The following is a 19,343-nucleotide window of genomic DNA, read 5'->3' on the forward strand; positions in this document are numbered from 1 at the left end:
TAATGCTGTACATATAGAAACATATATTCTCTTCTACCTCATCCCCAAACTATTCCACTGTACCACCTCATCCACCCATCACACTCACCAAAACTCTCCCATGTACCCACCAGAGGTTGAAGAAGTATTCTTCAACTTTGATCAAGTAAAGTAAAAAAATACTAGTATAAATAATAGTGTAAAAATGCTCTATTAAATGACATGCATTCAAAATGATACTTTAAGTAAAAGTATACAAAGTATCACCAGCAAAATACACTTAAAATATCAAAAGTAAAAATACTTGTTCCACAGAATATGGTCCCTGTAACATATTATTGGCTCAGCCAAGGAGGTTATGTTTTCTGTTCAGTTTGTTGGCTTGTTTGTTTGTAAGGATTACAGAATAAACTTGGCCGATTTCCCTGAAACTTGGTGGAAGGGTGTAGCATGGGCCAAGGAATAACCTAATAACATTTGGAGCGGATCCAAATCACAGAGCAGATACACTCATTATTTTTCACTTATGTAAACGGCCTTGGTGCCTGTGCTCTCCGAGTGCCCTTCTAGTTATTATGATATTATTAGGTACTGTTGTGTCAATGTGTAGACAGCAATTTACAGTTGTAACTGGTCGAGGTGGAGCTAGTTTAAACTATTTACAGTTATACAGTGGTATAAAGGGTTACAAGATCAATATGAGGAACTGTGGGATGATTAATGCAGTTGGAAATTTGGAAAAGTTCTGAAACGCGAATTTATCTTTGTTTTTTTGACTTAATCTAATCTTTTTTTGTGAAATACTGGAAGATTTTATTTCTTTGGGCCTCAAACTGTTATGCTACCTTTTGTAAGAGGTCACAAGCCTAAATGGTTTGGGGCCACTGGTTTAAAGCTTTTTTTGTGTAAAATCTATAGATATCTATAGATTTTCTATAGCAGAAGCGTAAAGTAGCATAAACAATGAGTAAACAATGAGTACCTCAAAATTGCATTGGTGGTTATGAGAGCCTCACCCTGAAATGTATTGTCATTAGGCGGGCTGAGGCCGGTGTCTCCTAGGAGAACACACTGGGAGATGTACAGTATGTCCTACTCCAAATGCTGATGTTCAAATTGTCATAACAGCAGAAACCTAGGCCTTGGCTGAGCCTGCTGCTCGTGGGTTGGTGAGAACTGTGGCCAATTAACACTGGGATATTTGAGCCAGGACGGGCAGAGTGAAAGTCCTTCCTCCCTTGGCAGAGTCCCTTGGCATGACAGATGGTACTTAGACGGGCTAAGCTGTGCACTTCTGTCTGCGGAGATTAGAAACCAAGCTCTCTCTAGTAAATGTGATCACAGGTCAACAAAAGTTTCCCTGGACTTTTTCTGATGGCTTCATTTAGCATGGACTTCTTTTTTAATTGAGGAAGGAAATAATCCATTGGTGGGCGTGTCGACCCGCGCATCGCTACTGAGTAGTACTTTTTGTGGCGAGTAAGACGAACTTGATGTGCAAAATCATGAATTCTAAAAGTGTATAGCATTAGTTTTCTACTTATAATCATTATGTTCATGGAATAAAAAAATCCTAAAAGTCCCGAGAAAGGAAGATCCCACACACTGCTCTTACTCAACATCACAATGTGTTGATCACATCAATGTTTCAGTCCTTCTGGACCTTCCATCACTAAGTTGTGATGCTGAGCAACAGCAGTGTCCGGGATCTTCCTTTCTCAAAACTCAAGTGATACTTTCCAACGCACCTGCATCTGAGATAGTTGGAGTGTGTTGATTTGTGGAAATATGCAAGAAGACTAAAATTGAACACATTTGTGAAAAGATGGAATCCACTTATTGAGTGTACTTTTTTTATTCAAAACCCAAAGCAAAGGATCAATCGGAAATTTACAGTGGGAACCTGTGGAGGAAGAAATGTACAAAATGACAACATCATTACAACATTGTATGCCAATTTGTTGCCAACTGTATATGGACATTTGGTATCCCATTAATAATCCATCTATGACTACAGTTAAAGGACAGGTATTGTTTTCAGAAACGTAGAAAGGACGGAGAGAATGATTGATGTAGATACTTTTGCTTTATTTATGTGCTGAATAAAACTAGTGTTTAAAGATAAGCATATTTGACACATACAAAGCAGAGTGAGCCAGAAAGCATTCAAGCTGGGACCTTCAGGATTTGGGTTATATTGATTAATTAATCTTGGATTTATGCAGCTCTAGCATCACAGACCATTGATATGCTATTTGTAGAGTTGAAGACATCAGGATGGTCAATATCAGTTATTTTCCTTTGACGGCTTTCCGTTGATCAGGCCGGATTCCCAGCGTTGCCACAGAGGAGCCTTCTGACCTCCTGCTCTTTGAACCTTTGGCTCCTGCTGGGAGATAAGACGGAGCAGGATTTAGAGTAGGAGATTAGCTCCTTTTTCTTGATCCTCGGAAATTGGGATCAATTTCAGAGCCACTTATACTAATCCAAGCATTTGTAAAACAAAAAGCATTTGGGAATACTTCCTATCTAATGTCTTCTTTTTTCAGGTTCAATGCCCCATGATCCAGAAAGCCACAATTAAAAATATTTGAAATGAAATCTCCTGATATAACCTCACCTTTAGTAGGCCTACTCATCAGTGCTTTGTGATGATGGTTCATCCTGTAGTGTTTCCCTCAATTAATGACAATATAATATGATGGCACTCTGTGTTCTTGCCAGCGTTGTACACCAAACACATGCAACAGATCTTAAAGAACGATGAGGAACACAACAAAGAAGCTATTTACAGTAATTAGACCTGGCACTTCACCTGTGTCTGCACAGATTTTATCTGGTCTTTCTTGGAGGGCGGTGGCCAAACCCGTTCCAGTTTCCCCCTGGACGGTTTACTGACATCTAAAAGCCAGAAACAAAGAAAAAGGATCAGGATATTATGACATCAGGCAGCATCTTTCCATTAAACCTTTTAGGACTTCGTAAAAGTCTAATCCTCTTTTGTCTGTCTGCTCTAACGTAAACAACAATGTTAGCATATCCAGCTAACTAGCTTAATAGTGCTTACTGATTTGTCCTGCTCTATTGGATTTGGGAAAGTTTAAACTCCAGCAGTCTGGGGTAAACTCATCCACTGAGATGGATTACGTTAGCAAAACACAATGGTTAGTCCTTATCTTAAATCCTTGTAAACTAAAACAGCCTTTAACTTCTTGATTGTCAAGGTAAGATGAGCAGCTAAACAGGCTTATGTTAGAATGATGTAGCCTTACAGTCTGCTCCATTTACGCTATATCTTTAAAACTGCTATTGCAGCAGCCGAAAAACCCTTAATGTTGGCCTCCAACTTGCAATTACGAGTCGGAGATGTCAAGAGTTTTGGACACCAACGATATCTCCCACTTGGTGATAAGAACTATGGCGACGACAAGAATGGTTGTAAATGCATCACTTCTTAAGTTGGCAAGCTTTTTAGAATGATATCATGTAACATTATGTAGCCATTTTCTCAGTTTCTCATTTTTAGTCAATTTAAAACAGTAAAAAGTCAGCTGGAGTCATCGTTTTCAAGCCTTATTCAGCTAACCTTAGCATAATTAGCTAGCTAATAAACTCCGCTAACGACAGTTAACATTTTAGCCTGAAATATCGCAGGTCAGCGACTACAAAAACCTGAACAAAATTCTTTGTCAACGCATGTCTGAATTCAAGGACCTTTAGTTTCAGAAATTGCCTCAGTTTTCCATGTTTTCATTGTGAAACAGAAAGAGGGCTCGACAGGAAAAGCAACATTAAGTAGGTGGGGCATCGTGAACAGCCAATAGCAGCAGGAATTCAATTATTTTAGGTGTTTACATTTAGCATGCTAAAACGGGTTTGACATGAAGAAGGCTTTGATGTGAAATTATTTAAAACTCCTTATTATTCACTGTATATTTGACTCTATGAAGGTTATAAAACAAACACAACTGTGCTGAAATGTCTTTGAAGATGTCACAGTGTATTTGGGTAATACATTATCCTACAGTTTTGTTAGGGTAACACACTACGGCTTATTTGACCTTAAGAATTAGTAATTTCCTTCAGCTTAGCCCAGTTTTACCCCCAGACATATTATGATGCTGTCACATGTAGCTTCATCATCTTCACCTTGAGTCAACCCCACACATCATTATCCAGTCACTGTGGCTGAAAATACTAACATGGTGCTACATAATGACACACGCCCTGGCTGGATGCACTGTTTTGTCGGGCCCTCAAGCTCTCCTGCTGTGTATTTAGGCTGCCACAGCAGACGTAAAAAAATAAAATGCATGTAAACTCTACATACTTTCAACGAGACCTATCAACGGTCTGAAGTCATCTGTATTTGCACAACACTATAACCGAACCAGAAAGTAGCCTTCATGTTGTCACTCAGCCCACTGGCATCTGCTGACTCAGATCAGACGGCTGCTAGAGTGATTCACCCTTAACCGCTTGTGACAGGGTTGACACTAAGTTGTCGATAAGACTGCTTAGATAACACTATGTGATGCTAATGTAGAGAGGCATTCATTAAAGTGCTCAGACTGAGTGTCAGAAGGCCAGGATGCGCAATGAATAAAGATCTAAGTGACTCTTATTAGACATAGTATTTACATCTTAACATTTTCAGATGGAAATAATCTATAAATGTTTTAATATTTTCCATTTGTTTTTCATAACATTGTCAATAATAATTATCCAAATGATCAGATTGGGTTTTACTGAAATATTCTTAACTTGGAAGTTGTGGTAATTAATGTACACATTGACTTTTATGGTGCATTGCAGTCGCATACAGAATACTCATCATCAGTGGTGGAACAAGTCATTAGATCTACTACTGATTTAAAATGAGCAATACAACAATGTAAAAAGAATCAAAAGTCATGCATTCATAAAATCCTAACATAAAAGTATCTCTGAATTGTAGTGGAGTATAAATAGAAAGTGGCATAAAATGGAAACATTTAAATAAATCAGAATTATATTCAAGTGCAATACTTAAATAAATGTTTTATTTAGTTACATTCCACCACGGATACTCATGTTAAACCCATGACAGAGACCATGCAGACTAACCTGGTGTGAACATTGGTTTGAGTCGTGACTTTTCTCCATCTTCATTGCTCAGCCTGTTCTCTCCATACAGAGAGCATCTCTGTTTGTGCAGCTCCTCCTCTCTTTCTTTGGCCTCCCGTATGTCCTTCTCTACTCCTGGCTGCAGAGCCAGGGCTGGACGTAACTTGAAGAAAGGATTTTGTTTAAGGATGGGAGATTCTTGTTTCGCGTTTACATCCCGAGTTTTACTCCTAGCACCAACAGATGATATAGAGACATCTGTGTCTATGTCCTCCATGCTTCTGTACAGGCGTGTCTGCTTGTCTTGTTTTGTGTAGCGGCGCAAGCGTGTTTTGTCTAGAGAACCCCCAATTGGGTTTATTGATTTTAAGATTTCAGGACTTTTCTCAGTTTCTTTATACAGTTTGAGGGAATGTGCTCTGGAAACAGGGTAGCTTTTAAGTGACAACATCTCCATGCTACGTGTGCGCTCTAGCACAGAAGGGTAAACGCGACCTTTCATCAGAAAGGTAGGAGGTTTCTGATGCCTTGTCGGACCCTCCATGTTATCCTGCTGGAAAGCCTCAAACAGCAGTTTTGTCTCCTTTAACTGGCGGACTTCCCCTTTGCTGTACCCCCCCGGGATCTTCCCCTGGTTGACCAGCACCAGCTCTCTTTGAAACTCCTGACTTATCTCCTTCTTCATCTTCTGCTCAGAGAACTGCCAGTCGCTGCGCTGGTCTGGGCCATCCTTGGTCGGCTCAAGTGGCTCAAGCAAGATATTGGTTTTAAAGGGGATCTCTAGCACATCTGGATTATCTGCCAGATTGAAGAAGCCACCGGCTCTCTGCAGGTTCTGCTTCCCCTGGGCTCCTGTGTGGATCTCCGTGGAGGTCTCGGCGACTGAGAATTGGTGGCAGGAGGATGAAAATGTAATTTGGGTGGAAGATGTTTCAATGGGATCAAATGGAGATGTGTCTCCAGGTACCCAGCTGTCACTTTGGTCATCATTAGAGTCTCTGGGAATCGCATGATCCTCTGACTCTAAAAGCATTGTGGACGAAGACTTCCTTTCTTTTGTTGTAATGTCTTGACTCTCATTCTTTTCGTTCTCCATCAGCTTCATTTTTGCTCCTTCTTCCTCAACAGTGAGAAATCTATTCTCGTCAGTCTCATCTCCACCTGACAGATCGGCTTCTCTTGCTTTCAAATCATCTACATCATTCCCAAGCACGCACTTTGTCTCACCATCCTTCTCTTCCACAACCTGCTGGGAGGTATGAGGGCTCTGTGGTGTACATACATCCTGTCGTAGCTGCACCAGTTGCAGACGTTGAAGCAGTTGCTCTCCTTGTTGGATTTCAGTAGCTATTCTCTTGCTTCCATCTCCCTGTTCTTCCTTTGTCTCCATCTCTTCAAAGCCTTCAGAGATGGGGGAAACTTGCATATCGCCCGTGCTGCTCTCTGTCCTCACCCAGTTATGCTTTGTGAGGGTATAGTTCAAAGATCTGTTGTCAACATGCTCTTCAACATTGAACACTTCTGTTGGGATGTCTGGTACCTGTGGCTGATAGGTTGCTGCGTCTATCATGTTTTGGCAGGACTCAACATCGTCATCACTCACACGGAGACAGGACAGCTTCGAGGCATCTGTCTCCACATCGTCACAGTCGACATTTTCTGTGGTTAGTTTTGAGTCTGTCTCAGAAAGACCATACATGTCTTCTGATTTATGTCCGTCTCCCTCTTTGTCAAAATGTGTCTCATTTTCAGAGTTTTTCTCGATGCTTGAAGGTACCTCTTTTTGATATTTTTCTTTCTCCTCTTCAGTTTCCCTCCACTTTTCCTGCCCCTCCCTCAAAGTTGCGATATCCTCAGGTTCTTCAACCAATTCTTCGTCCTCTGTTGTGCTATCCTGATGGTGTCTTCCGGATGGATCATGACATGTATCCTCCATGAATGTTTGGTCTTGATCTTTGGAGTCCTTGTCTTTAGACAGAGATACAATGTTCAGAGACTCCTTAGAAGTCTGCGCTATACTTGCTATCACTTCATCCTCAACAGTCTGTGCTACCATTAACTGCTTCTCTCCGTGGTGCCAGTCTAAGCCACTGGGATTATCTTCAGCCTCTGTGGCGTCAGCTGCCTCATTTGTAAGGGTCACACTGGAATTATTTGCTGTAGTATCCGTGCTGCCCTCTGCGGGCAAAGAAGGAGCCATGTAGGGTGGAGGAGGTGGGATGAAGACATTGTCTACGCCCTCATCACCCATCACACCGTAGTAGCTACTGATCACTGCAGGGGCAGGTGGGATGACTTTTGTTTCCTCGTGGGGCTTCTCACCACAGGTCACCAAAGGGCTCTCTGTGTGGTCTGCCACAGGGTTGGAGTCCATCTTCATCCACAGACCACCATCATCTTTAGAGACCAAACCTTCAGGGCTGGATTTCTTTGCTTTTGTTTCCATGGTTTAATGCACTTCAGGTTTTATTTTCCTCTATTCCCCTTTAAGGTAAAATATGAGACGCATGAATCACTGGAGTTGATAATAAAATCCTTTATGTCGTTACTAGTTCAATCATCTTCTGTTAATACGGTAATGAAAAGCTGATGAGCACAGGTGATTAACAGCCAGGTACTAACTGTTTGTTAGTGTTGTTACACTGAATGTAAACAGAAATGTTATTTTACAAGAAACCTCCACAGGGCACCTTTAATGCCCTTATCATGTCCGCTGTGTGTTCATTGTGCATATTCACGAACACATTCTCCGTTACATTAAAACAAACCAGTTGACACCGTTGGCCTGGAGCTGCCCTTGGAATTCTGCAGCCCTCGGGCCTGTGGCTGCTTTGCCCTTTTGGTAATCCAGCCTTTCTTATAATTTATCTATTTTATAAAGATCTGAAGTGTGCAGATCTTTCTCTTGGCTTTCATGTTTTATCATCCACATTCTTAATTCTTCTGCCTGAAGTGATCATGACACTCGTATTAAGATGTTTTTTTCAGCAGGGCAAAAAGCTTCTGTGTTGTGGTGACTTTTTCTCCCCCACTGTGAACTAGCACAGCCAATTCTGCTGACAAAGGGAAAGAGTAATCGGCTTTGCTCTGTCTGCTTTGGCATGCACACTATGTACAGTATCTGCCAGCCTGGCCGGCCAAAGAGGCTCTGATCATCTCCCCAGTTTGCCTGTTGAGAATTATGCTTTGGTAAAACAGACATTAACTCATCGGGTGACTGCCTGTTATCCACGAGCCACAGAGACTTGTCCCGTTACTGGTCTGTGATCAGCCCTGCAACAAACATTCCTCTTTAACTGGACATGTATTGTGCATTTACACTGATGATCACAGAGAACATGCATACACCACGCTGTGCCAGTGAGTACTTTATCAAGAGGTGTTCTCCTTATTATAAATATTATCCCATTGTTATCTCCCCCTGAGCTGCTTGGTTTAGATATACAAGTCTATATTTACACCTGTATTCAGGAGCTTAATGCCAGCCACTGCATTTGAGGATTATTACCAGCAGCGGCACACTGTATATAAAGCTCCAGCAACAGGACATATTCATGCGCCTTAATGAGCTTAACCTGTTTATTCCATCAACCTTTCAAGGAACCTTTTCTACGCGGTTGTTATGAAGGCTTTAGTAGATTACTTCAAATGCTATTCTAATACTTTAGTGACATTGTGCATGCACTTTCATGATTCCATTATATAATATTTGGACACAGATGTGAGGATGGCGTCCACGTACAAACTGTATTATTCTTAGGAAAACTAAGTTTTGATGACCATGACATGATCTATAACTGTATTTTTTTTTTTGCTATGACCAGATAACACCTCACACTCACTCATATCATCACATAATGTAGAAATGTTGAAGGATGAAACCCACCTGACTGTAGCGCTGCTGTCATCTCCTGTGCGTGATAGTACCAAGCTCAATGGAAATATGAATGATCCAGCTGATCTGCTTAGCACCTTCCTGTCCTGCGTGTCACGTGAGCACCCAAAATCCTTCTTTGAGAAGCAGCACGCACGTTGAAAGGACTCGCAGCAGCATTATTTCACTAAGTGTTGCAGTGTGCAACATTTCAGAGTTACATGTCATGAAGTCTTGAAGTTAAACACAAAGTACATACTAATTATTTTCTGTTTTATCATCATTCCAGTAAACATCCACTGTAATGAATAAATGGTATAGTCATTGTGTAGTAAAATGTTCCCCGTCAGTGTTTTACTATTATATGTTTTTGGATCAATAATACTGCTGCATGCATGTGTATGTCGTATCTTACTGCTGTAGATGTGTAGGGTTGTGCTCATTTTAACTCCTTTATATCCTGTTGGGTAGTTTAATCTAAACGCATCATATTCTATAAGATCATCATGTTTGTAGTTTTGTCTCAGTCCTGTGAGAACCATGCATCTAAGTCATATTTCATGAGTTTTCAGCTCTGTGATGATGCGAGACGATCCCAGAGTGTTTTTTTAAAGACTTTATTTGGCTTAAAAAGAACATTTTATCACAAACATTCAACGATACATGTTTTTCATTCAAAATTGTAACCTGAAAAGTAACTAAAGCTGTCAGACAAATGTAGTGCAGTAAAACAACATTTACCTCTGAGATGTAGCGGGTTAGGGTTAGTATAAAGTTGCATAAAATAGACATGCACTTAGATGTACTTTGTGATATTCCATCACTGGATACAAATAATAAAACACTCAGTTGTGCTGTAGCAGACGTGTATAAAAGAGAAGAGAAAGGGGGATGTAACTCCTCCGATGCAACTCCTATGAAAAGTTTCGATCAGCCACAAAAATAAGTCTGTAAAATGTTATTTTCAAACATCTTTGTAACTTAACTGCTAAATTATATTTCTTTGGCAAATTCTATCTACCTATACTATTGCCTTAATGCGGCTTCAAAGCCTTTCCTACAAACCCAGAAAATATAATTCTGGTGGAGAACAAACTAATCCTGTTCAATTTAAAAGGTCTAGTAGTTGGACTCTGAGAAATAGGTTTAACTTTCTCTTTCATTCCAAGACGTATTTCCCAAAAAGCTAAAAAGTTTAAAATATATTTGAACAAAAACTCAAAATGTGAAATGAATGTGTAAATTGTAGAACAGAAACTCATCCTCAGGACTTCATAGGAGGATAATGCTGCTGTTAGTGGAAGCTACAGCCCTAAGTAGTACAGTAGAAAATGTAAAAGTTTGTTACAAATGTCACTCATTTACAAATGAACATTATTAAAGCAGACGCAATGATTCACGTCATGATTACTTTTAGAAACACTGATGCCCAAAGCTGTAAAATATTCTTCTTCTGCTTCTTCCATTCCTAGAGCAAACTATTCTAAACATATGGAATATTTTTGGCGGATAATAAAAAGGCACAGACAGTTGAGATATCGGCTTGTCCTCCATATTGAAACTCTCAGCTTTGTCCACCAGAGGGAGGAAGTGGATTTTTAAAAAGTCCCTCAGAGCTGTTGTCAGTCCACAGCTGCTATAAAAAGACCTACGACATGATAAATGTCTCTTTCTTTGGCAAAGTGATGTGAAGTCATGGCTGCTCAGAGCCAAAACCGTTGTAAGACTACACCAGGTGGTGGTCTATTCTCTCAGATCAGTCATTTAGGCAGCAGTGCAGCATGTAGTGTCTAATGGAAGCCAAGAGTATTACGAATGATACGATTAAGGCTGAGGAGGGAGTCGCTCTCTTCAATCATTTCCTCACATGACAGAGCAGCACTGACAGGTCTTGCGTTTGGGAGTGCCTCCTCCTCCTCCTCCTCCTCCCTCTGCTTTACTGGGTGAAGATGAATTATGTAGCTCCTTATCTCCCTCCTCTCTCTGGACCCCTGCCCCATTTCCATCCAGGGGAATGTCCTGAAACACTTGGGACTCTTTCCCTACCTGAGGTGAAGCGTGCGTTTGTGGTCCTAAGACGTGTTCTTCTCCTTCCTCCGTGATGATCACTCGCTCCACAGTGATCATGGCTTCATGGTCCTCTTGGCTCTGAGCTTGGTCAGCATCAGTGTATCCCAGGAACACAAGAGTGACTGGGCCTTCCTCCAAACTAAGATCCTCCATGTTTTCTACTTCTCCGGTGATGTCTCGCACCGCCATGATGCTTCCGTCTTCTTTTTTATCCTCCTTGTTTCCCATACTAACAGCACAGTCCTCCGTCCCCAGGGCAGCATCAATTTTGTAGCTTCTTGAGCTGTTTGACTGAGTATTTTCCTCTTTTGAAGTGGCGAGAGGGGTAGAAAAAGACAAGACTTTTCCCTCCGGAGCTCTGTTGGCATCTGCATTTGCTATCTTCGTTTCTGCCTCGCTTGGCGTGACTTCATCCAGCAGCACTTTCATCCCCACCCCATCCACAAATCTCAAGATCTGCCCGAGCTCTTCAGTCGAGGGTTGACTCCCAGATCCACCGACAGCTTGGATGCTCTTCCTGCCATCGTCGAAGACGGTGGTAGCCGCCGGACCGCCGGCCGGTGCGGACACAGGGGCCACTGACCTTACGATGGTGGCGCCTGTCTTAGGGTCTCTCTCAACCTGCACTGCCAACATTCCCAGGACTGTAATATAAGGGAATTATGAAGATAAAATAGTTTAAGTCATTTCTTTTGGGTGTGTTTAACAAAGTTAAAATGCACAAAGGTTAAAGCCAGGTCAGGGCCAGAGCTTTGTGTAACTAATATGATCCAACACAACAGAACATATAGACACACAATAAACCAAACACAGCGAGCTTTGTACTCCATACTCCAGCGGGCATAACAAATTTACCAATAAAAATATAACAACCGGCCGGCTAAATATAACATTGTTCTCAGGCCGTTACTTCCGTCCCATCGTTAAGTCGTACCCTGAGGGCACAGCGACATTAAATAAAGGGCTCATCATTTACAAGAGGAGAATAGAGAGACTACTGCAAATGACATTCTGTAGCCTAAAGTCCTGTTCATCTTGTCATATATTTATCATTTTTCCAACATTTTGGTTTCGTTCCAGCACTGCTAGTGACATTGACACAAAGGGTTGTAGTCAGACTTTTGAGGACCTTAAAGAATTATTTAGGAGACTCAAACCTCGAAACTTTGAGCCGAAAATACATAATCCATGACGTTGGTATCTTCAGTGTTAGCTGCAGCCCTGTCGTCACACTCTGCGTTCATGATAAGTTACAACAAAGTCTATTCCTGTGCCTCACCTGATCGGCCTTCTTGCCCACTTTCATGAAACATCCTTTGTGCCATTTGTATGGAGAAGTGATCCTCAGCCTCTTTATTCACTGGAAAAGAAAACGTAAACTTTGTACTGTGTGTTTTTGATTCAAAGTAAAATGTAAATGAATTTTATGCTCATAAATTTTATCTCATAAATCACTATATATATATATATATATATATATATATATATATATATATATATATATATATATATATATATATATATATATATATATATATATATATATATATATATGCAATTAAGCGGTGAAAATTGTAATTAACAAACAGAAGAATTTCCAGCTGTGTTGGATGACAGCACCCCCTACATTAGTACAGCATTACATAACACTGCGTGTGCAGGAGCTGCAAACCGATGACACGTTCCACGGAATACAAACTTAACCGTACAATAGAAAAGAACAGATGCCCTAAATCACTAACGACACAAAACCTTTTTCAACATAACGTTGGTATGTTGAAAAAGGGGGAAAATATGCATCAATGTTTGACAGGTACACATGACTTTCAGCAACAAAGAAGTGCTACGATGCCATTATTTTGCCTTTTAACTTCATATCCACATAGGAAGAGGTAGTCAATAACATATATACTATATCACATAGTTGGGTGAAAAGATACATTTAGATTCTAGTCCAGCAAATAAAAAAATAAGCTGGCAAAGGCTTGTTTGTGAAGGGGGAAAATAATGTTAATAACTTCATAACCTGCATCATCAGATAAGTTTGCATCAGAGCTCTTGAAATGATTCACTATAGAAACAGCTACAGCAGAAATCAGTAAGCCAGTCGAAAGCAGAACACACTCTCTAAACTCTGAAGGTTTTTAAAGAAGGGTTTGTTCATTCATAGCCTAAAAACATGGCAAATTTTTATTTTTTAATAGCTGTTGACAATACTTTCTGTTTTATGGAGAAATTATCCAAAATTCCCTCTGCAAAAGCCTTTGACTCTAAAATGCCAACAAAATGAAACAAGAATTTTGAACCTGGTTTTATCCAAAGTCCAGATTTTTTTTCTGGAAATTTAGCACATTAGCACATATTAAATAAGCTAATGCCTCATTGGCACATTCAACATACTTTTTACCATATTCACCTGCGGTGTCTCCCATTGAAGAGTAAAACAAAGCCCTATCAGTTTGCTGAAACGTTGAATGTGCTAACATGACTTTAGCATGAATGCAAATTTAGTAATACTAAGTTTAGGGGGAAGAAAGTCATAATTAGTCCTAAACGGATCCAAGAACATTACGATCATCCACTACTGGTTTATTAAATTAAATAAAATTAAAGAAAGAAAAATCAGGGATGCAGCCTTTTGCAATTACTTTACCTGCAGACATTAGGGAGGCAAGCTCACGCAATATCTTCAAAAGTAAGCTAAAAACATATCTCTTTACTTTAGCCTTTTAATGGTGATATTTCATATCTCTTTATCTTAGCCTTTTAATGGTGAATTATTACTGGTTTAACATTGAATGTGTAAAGGTAACTAGGATACATTTTCAGAGTGTGTATTTTTGAAAAACTTGAGATCAAATAGAACCATCAAATTTACCACAGGAAAAAGAGGAAGTTTCTCTGATAAATGTGTTTACATGTTCTTTACACAATTAGTGGAAAAGTGAAAGATTAAAGAATGTATTGGAGAAAAACTGTCTTTAACCGATAGGTTTCATAAAACTTAACAAACAGAGGTTTGTTTATGAAGCGGGCTTTAACCAAGATTTTGCCAAAAGAATCTGGACTCACGGAGACGTCTGTGTTTTATACGTTAAAAGGTCAATAAAGAGGTTGACACTGTAAACTTAAATAATGGGTAGCAAAGGGAGTAAACCAGTTGAAGGGCCACAGGGGCCCATTGTTGATCTCATACTTTCAAAATATGGCCCTGATAGTTTAAAACATTTACAAGAATGGTGATGAATGTGGTTTCAAGTACGGCACAGATACAGAAACTAGGCATGATCTCCAATATTATTTTATACTATTTTAATTCTGCTATTTTTATAATGGTACTTCAGACTCATTTACATCTACACTGTGATTATTGTACTGTAAATGATCTTATTCTGTCCTTGTACTAATTGTTATGTTTCTGCTGTGAAGCACTTTGGGCTGCAATTCTTGTATGAAAGGTGCTATACAAATAAAGATTATTATTATTTATTACACTTCTACTTACAGAAATATCCAACTGTGTTGCAATTTTCTCAATGTTTTCTGCCGTACGTCAGTTCTGTTATACTCTCACATCCTGCTCACTCCCAACTTCTCTAACTTTGAGCACACGGTGGAGATTGGCTGAAAGGGGTCGGGCTAAACCTTTGCCCTCATGGTGTTCTCGTACAGCAGAATGCAGGCAGCTAGTAAGTGATGTCGTCACAGTTAAAGTAGAGCTGTTTCTCAGCCGCGGCTCCATTCTGTCAACCCGATTTATATTACTATTCTTCACGCAAAGACTTAGTTATGGCAAATTATAATCCGTCAGAGAGAATAGATTCATAGTCATGGGAGTGACAAAGAAGAGATAGAAGCTGATGGTAAGCTTCCGACCATTACAGCCCAGCTAACTTCTTACCTTGCAAGTCCTCGTCAGTGCCAGCCTGCGGGCAAAAGAAAGGAGACAATTTAAGTGCTCTCCGTGGTCCGACACTTAAAACAGACACTGAGTCTGCAACTTTAAACGTGCGTCTCGCCTCCTCTCCGGAGCCCTCCCCAACTTGCGCCCTGCCATAAATATTTCACAGTCATCATCAGAGAAGTGTTGAACCGAGCTTAGTGCCGTCACGTCGAGTGGCACTGAGACTACTCTGCCCAACGGCCACTTCTGTCCTGCTGTTAGTCGCCTGTGTTCCAGCTAAATTTGGGCTGTACAGTAAATAAGGAACATTTACTACAATATAAGATAAATGTAGGCTGAAATTATATCAAAACGTCTTAATAAACACGCAAATGACACTCATGAAAACAACCGGGACATTTATTTCATTATTCACCAAATTTAGAGTGAAATTCTGAGTTGATTTACTCATGCAGCAATAACTCATTATGTGGTAGCGCTGTTCTCCATTTTTTATTCATGATACATAATTCGAAGTGCTCATATCCCAGCTGTACAGGCCAGCAGATTATTTCTGTTTGCTGTAACATTTATTTATTTAACACTCGACTGCCAGGGATGTGGCGCGAGGCCAAACTGAATATCATTTGCATCTTTTGACCTAAGAGATCATTTTGCCCCTAATTCACATTCACCAATGTAGTAGTTGAGATTTTGAAAAGCTCAGCCTTTGAGGAGGATATTAGCTAAAGGGGGACTTACACACTGCCTTCACAGCAGCTTAAATCATACAATATTTTGGGGCTATTTATTGTGGGTCACTTAATTTTGCAAGAAACAACTGGACATTGGAAGCATCTGCCGACTATCTCTCACCTGATAGTGGCTGAGTGTTCTGGCTGTGCAGTTGACAGATTCTTTGTTTTCTTCTTGGGAGGCTTGTTTCTCTTTTCTGGGATCAGCTGTCTGCTCCTCCACGTCCTCAGGCGTCTTTTGACTTCTGGTTTCTCTTTGCACAGACAGAATATTTGTTAACACAAAAAAAATGCACATTAAAGCTCATAAAATAAAATGATTCAATGCAGTGGAGCAAGAAAAAAAGGAGACATTGGGAGTAGGATGTGTGTGTGTGTGTGTGTGTGTGTGTGTGTGTGTGTGTGTGTGTGTGTGTGTGTGTGTGTGTCCATGGCTTTAATCCATCACATCAACTGTCACATGGCTGCCTCCTATTTGATCTCGTCACGGTCAATATAGAAATGTATCTGTGACGAAAATACTGTACTCTCCGCTTCATGGCACATCATATCTTTAGAAATGGACACATGGAAATTGCATATCTGTGTGCCAGCAGAGGGCAGAATAAAACGGTTTAAAACCACAGTTGTTCCAGTCCCCCTCCACCATGAAGGTCTCAACATTAAAATTGTAAAAACGTGATTGAATTAAGCTGTTAAAATGTGTCTTACGCTGTCGAGTGCTTGTCAGCTTCGTCCCGCAGTGGCCGATGGGGCCTTAAGTTGTCAAGTGCCGCGAGGACAGGAGGTGTTTCACTGAGCCACTGATCCCTCAAGTACTTCCTCTGTAGGAGAATATGACAAAAGAAAAGTGTAAACTAACAGTCAGTGAGAAAAGTAAATGTTTGGTGTTTTATCCGAGCGGTCAACACTAATCATTAAACCCTGAGAGGATCTATTGCTGGCTCAATTGACTGTGTGCACGTGGCAACACATACTGTATACAGTTTACAATGATAATGGTGCCAGATTTCCCCCCCCCCAAATACTTAGTATTTTTTAAACTATGAGCACTTATTTTAGTCAGAGGTAGACAAAAGCAGGCACCTCAATTTATGCCGGCCTTACACCAAACGACTTTTCAAGCGATTTCGCTGTCCAGACAAATTTCCAATGTCGGAATAAAATCATGAGTTATGCTAGAGTTGTGGAGCGCTCCCATGATCTTCATTGTTTGGTGTGAGGTGGTCATAAAGCAAGAGATGCAAAGTGTAGTCGACTAATCGATAAGTCAATGGGCAGAAATATAAATCTGCAACTATACTTATCGTGTAAGTCATTTTTCATTCAAAAATGGGTAGAAGATGGTGGGGTTATGTCTTCTTGTGAGAGGGGGTCAGACTTTAGTCTTTTTTTAGGTATTTTCCAAATCTTCTACACTAAGCATTATCCGTCAATTTTGCCATCTAAATTAAAAACTGACACGAGCACTTGGTTTTGATCCACTGTGGCTTGCTAACTTATCAAGCTAACATTAGCTCTACAAGTTGGTTGAAAATGCCATAAATATTTTTAATGTGTTGGTTGACTCGTTCTAAAAGTAAAACCCTGTAAATGGATATTAACCATGTACATGATGGCTAGATACTTAATATCATGCTAAAAGACAGAGGCTGAAGCTAACAGGAGACACATACTCGCTAGGCCTCGTTATGGTTGCTAAGCTATAATTGTACAATTGCTGTTAGCGTCAATTCTATTACACCATATTCCAAAACAGAAAATAGAGACATGCCCAAAACAAATGTATTGCACACCAGGCCTTCTGCCTGTGTTGACACACAGACCAGAAGAGATCATTCGGGGGGGGGGATCAAGAAGACACACAGCTAGCTGCCTGGCAGCGCTCCTCTGCCATTTTGGCTCCTCTACAGGCCAAACCAGGCCTGTGGGGATGCCATTTTGGATCTTGCCGAAGATGAGTAAGACCAGCAGACTGCTGATGTCTGAGAGTGACAGTGAAAAGGTGTCACAGCTCTGTGCCGCGGCCCCCAGCCAGACTTCCTGCTCCTGGAGTTAAGACACAATCTGTCACTCATGCCTGGCTATAGCAGTAGGCGTGAGTAGGAGTGACAACCTGAAACCTGACCATGCCTCTTCTTTACACTAACACTAGAAGCCCCAAACTCTTGATTGATCCAACTCTCCACACGGATTTATGGCATGTATCTTGGTATATGGGCCCCGCTCCTGGGGGTGAAACCAGGACAAAACATAGAGACAGTAGCTGCTGTGGAGTTTTTAACTCATCTCAATTGAACTCTGATGCCTCTATATGACCTACATACGCAAACAAGACAATCAGTGAGAAGAATGGCTGTTATATATTCTTGTTCTTAATGTCCTGCAAAATCAGACAAAGCGCTTTACAGCACACAGACTGGCCAGTTAAAAGGAATCTGGATTTGATTCAAAATATGTCTATTTTATTTATGTTGAATAAATTGCAAGACGTGATTTAACATCAATATATACATCTACGTTTGTGGCTAAAACAAAGCCACTCTGGCGTAAATGTAGCTAACGAAAGCTTAATAAGTCGAGGAAAGCAAGAACCGCAACACTTTCTGTGATTACGAGCATGACACCGAACATGCACCTGGTAATTAACCATAGTTTGTGTCGCTATTCATTCTGCAAACAGCTGTGAAAATAGTATTAAAAATAAGTTGCTTCTTTTTTCACAGACAGATCAATGTCTTTACAGAACAAGGCAGTGGTGCTCATGGGAAATGCAGTCTTTGTTCGATGGAAACACTACCGCTCTTGTCCACAGGGGCCACCAAAATCACCACAAAATGAAATGTCCTTGTAGTTGCTTTGAGTGAGAGGAAGTGACAAACTCTCACATTTATGCGACACAAAGATGAAGACGCCGTTGTTGTACATTCAGGCTAAAGTCATTCAACTGCAGCGGGGATAGTCTGTCCCTGCCGCTAGCAATGCACTTGCCCCGAGGCAACGGGTGTTTGGAGAAAGCAGAAATGTGTTGCACGCTGTTTGTGTGGCAGGCTGTTACAGCGTGCCTGATCCAGCACTGGGGTCCAGAGTAAAAGTAGGATGTTATTTGTTGTTTATTTTTGAAAAGAGCATGCCCTGCAGGGAGGAGAGACGTGTAAACAATCCCCAACCTATGTCAAAATAATGTCCTTTTTCTCCTTTTCTGTCGTCACCACTTAACATCAACATATTGTTTTCAACACTGGAACAGCCAGAATTTTAATTAAATTGATTTCCTCCTTTAGGTCATGATCCCTGATTCCAGTGCAGGCAATCAGTGTTCTTTCTGCACATCAAATGCAACATGAGTCATAATGAAGTCCACCCAGAACACTTGAGCTAGGCGTCGGCTAGAGAGCGGCTCAGCTTGGCAGAAGTCTTAATATATGACAGGACATGAGGGTGGGACACAGCAGTGGTGAATGTTTAACATGACACAGCTGGTGGGAAAACAATGGGAAGAAAATATAGATCCCAGCCCTCAGTTTTCACAGCATAATATTATCTTATATGGATTTATACCACTCTCATGTTTGTACTAAATATCAAGCTGGTAGCATGTGCTGGTAGGCAGGTGTTGTTACCAGAGACAGGCCCACTGTTCCAGCCTTGATGCTTAGCAAAGCTAACCGACTGC

The 19,343-nt window shown here is 40.7% G+C and overlaps 1 protein-coding gene across 3 annotated transcripts in view; it reads right to left on the reverse strand.

Moving 5' to 3' along the window:
* Window positions 1-9,570: 9,570 nt before the first annotated feature.
* Window positions 9,571-19,343, reverse strand: part of LOC115011643 (paralemmin-2-like) — a 35,340-nt gene continuing 25,567 nt past the window's right edge. For all 3 annotated transcript variants that reach the window (XM_029436810.1, XM_029436811.1, XM_029436809.1), the window contains 5 exons: window positions 16,379-16,491; window positions 15,789-15,921; window positions 14,931-14,955; window positions 12,309-12,389; window positions 9,571-11,673 (listed from right to left, as the gene is read on the reverse strand). In XM_029436810.1, coding sequence (XP_029292670.1) covers window positions 10,823-11,673; window positions 12,309-12,389; window positions 14,931-14,955; window positions 15,789-15,921; window positions 16,379-16,491 — 1,203 coding nt within the window. In that variant the 3' untranslated portion in view covers window positions 9,571-10,822. The remainder of the gene's footprint in view (window positions 11,674-12,308; window positions 12,390-14,930; window positions 14,956-15,788; window positions 15,922-16,378; window positions 16,492-19,343) is intronic.

The sequence above is a fragment of the Cottoperca gobio genome, chromosome 8 (assembly GCF_900634415.1).
Source record: "Cottoperca gobio chromosome 8, fCotGob3.1, whole genome shotgun sequence".
NCBI lineage: Eukaryota > Metazoa > Chordata > Actinopteri > Perciformes > Bovichtidae > Cottoperca > Cottoperca gobio.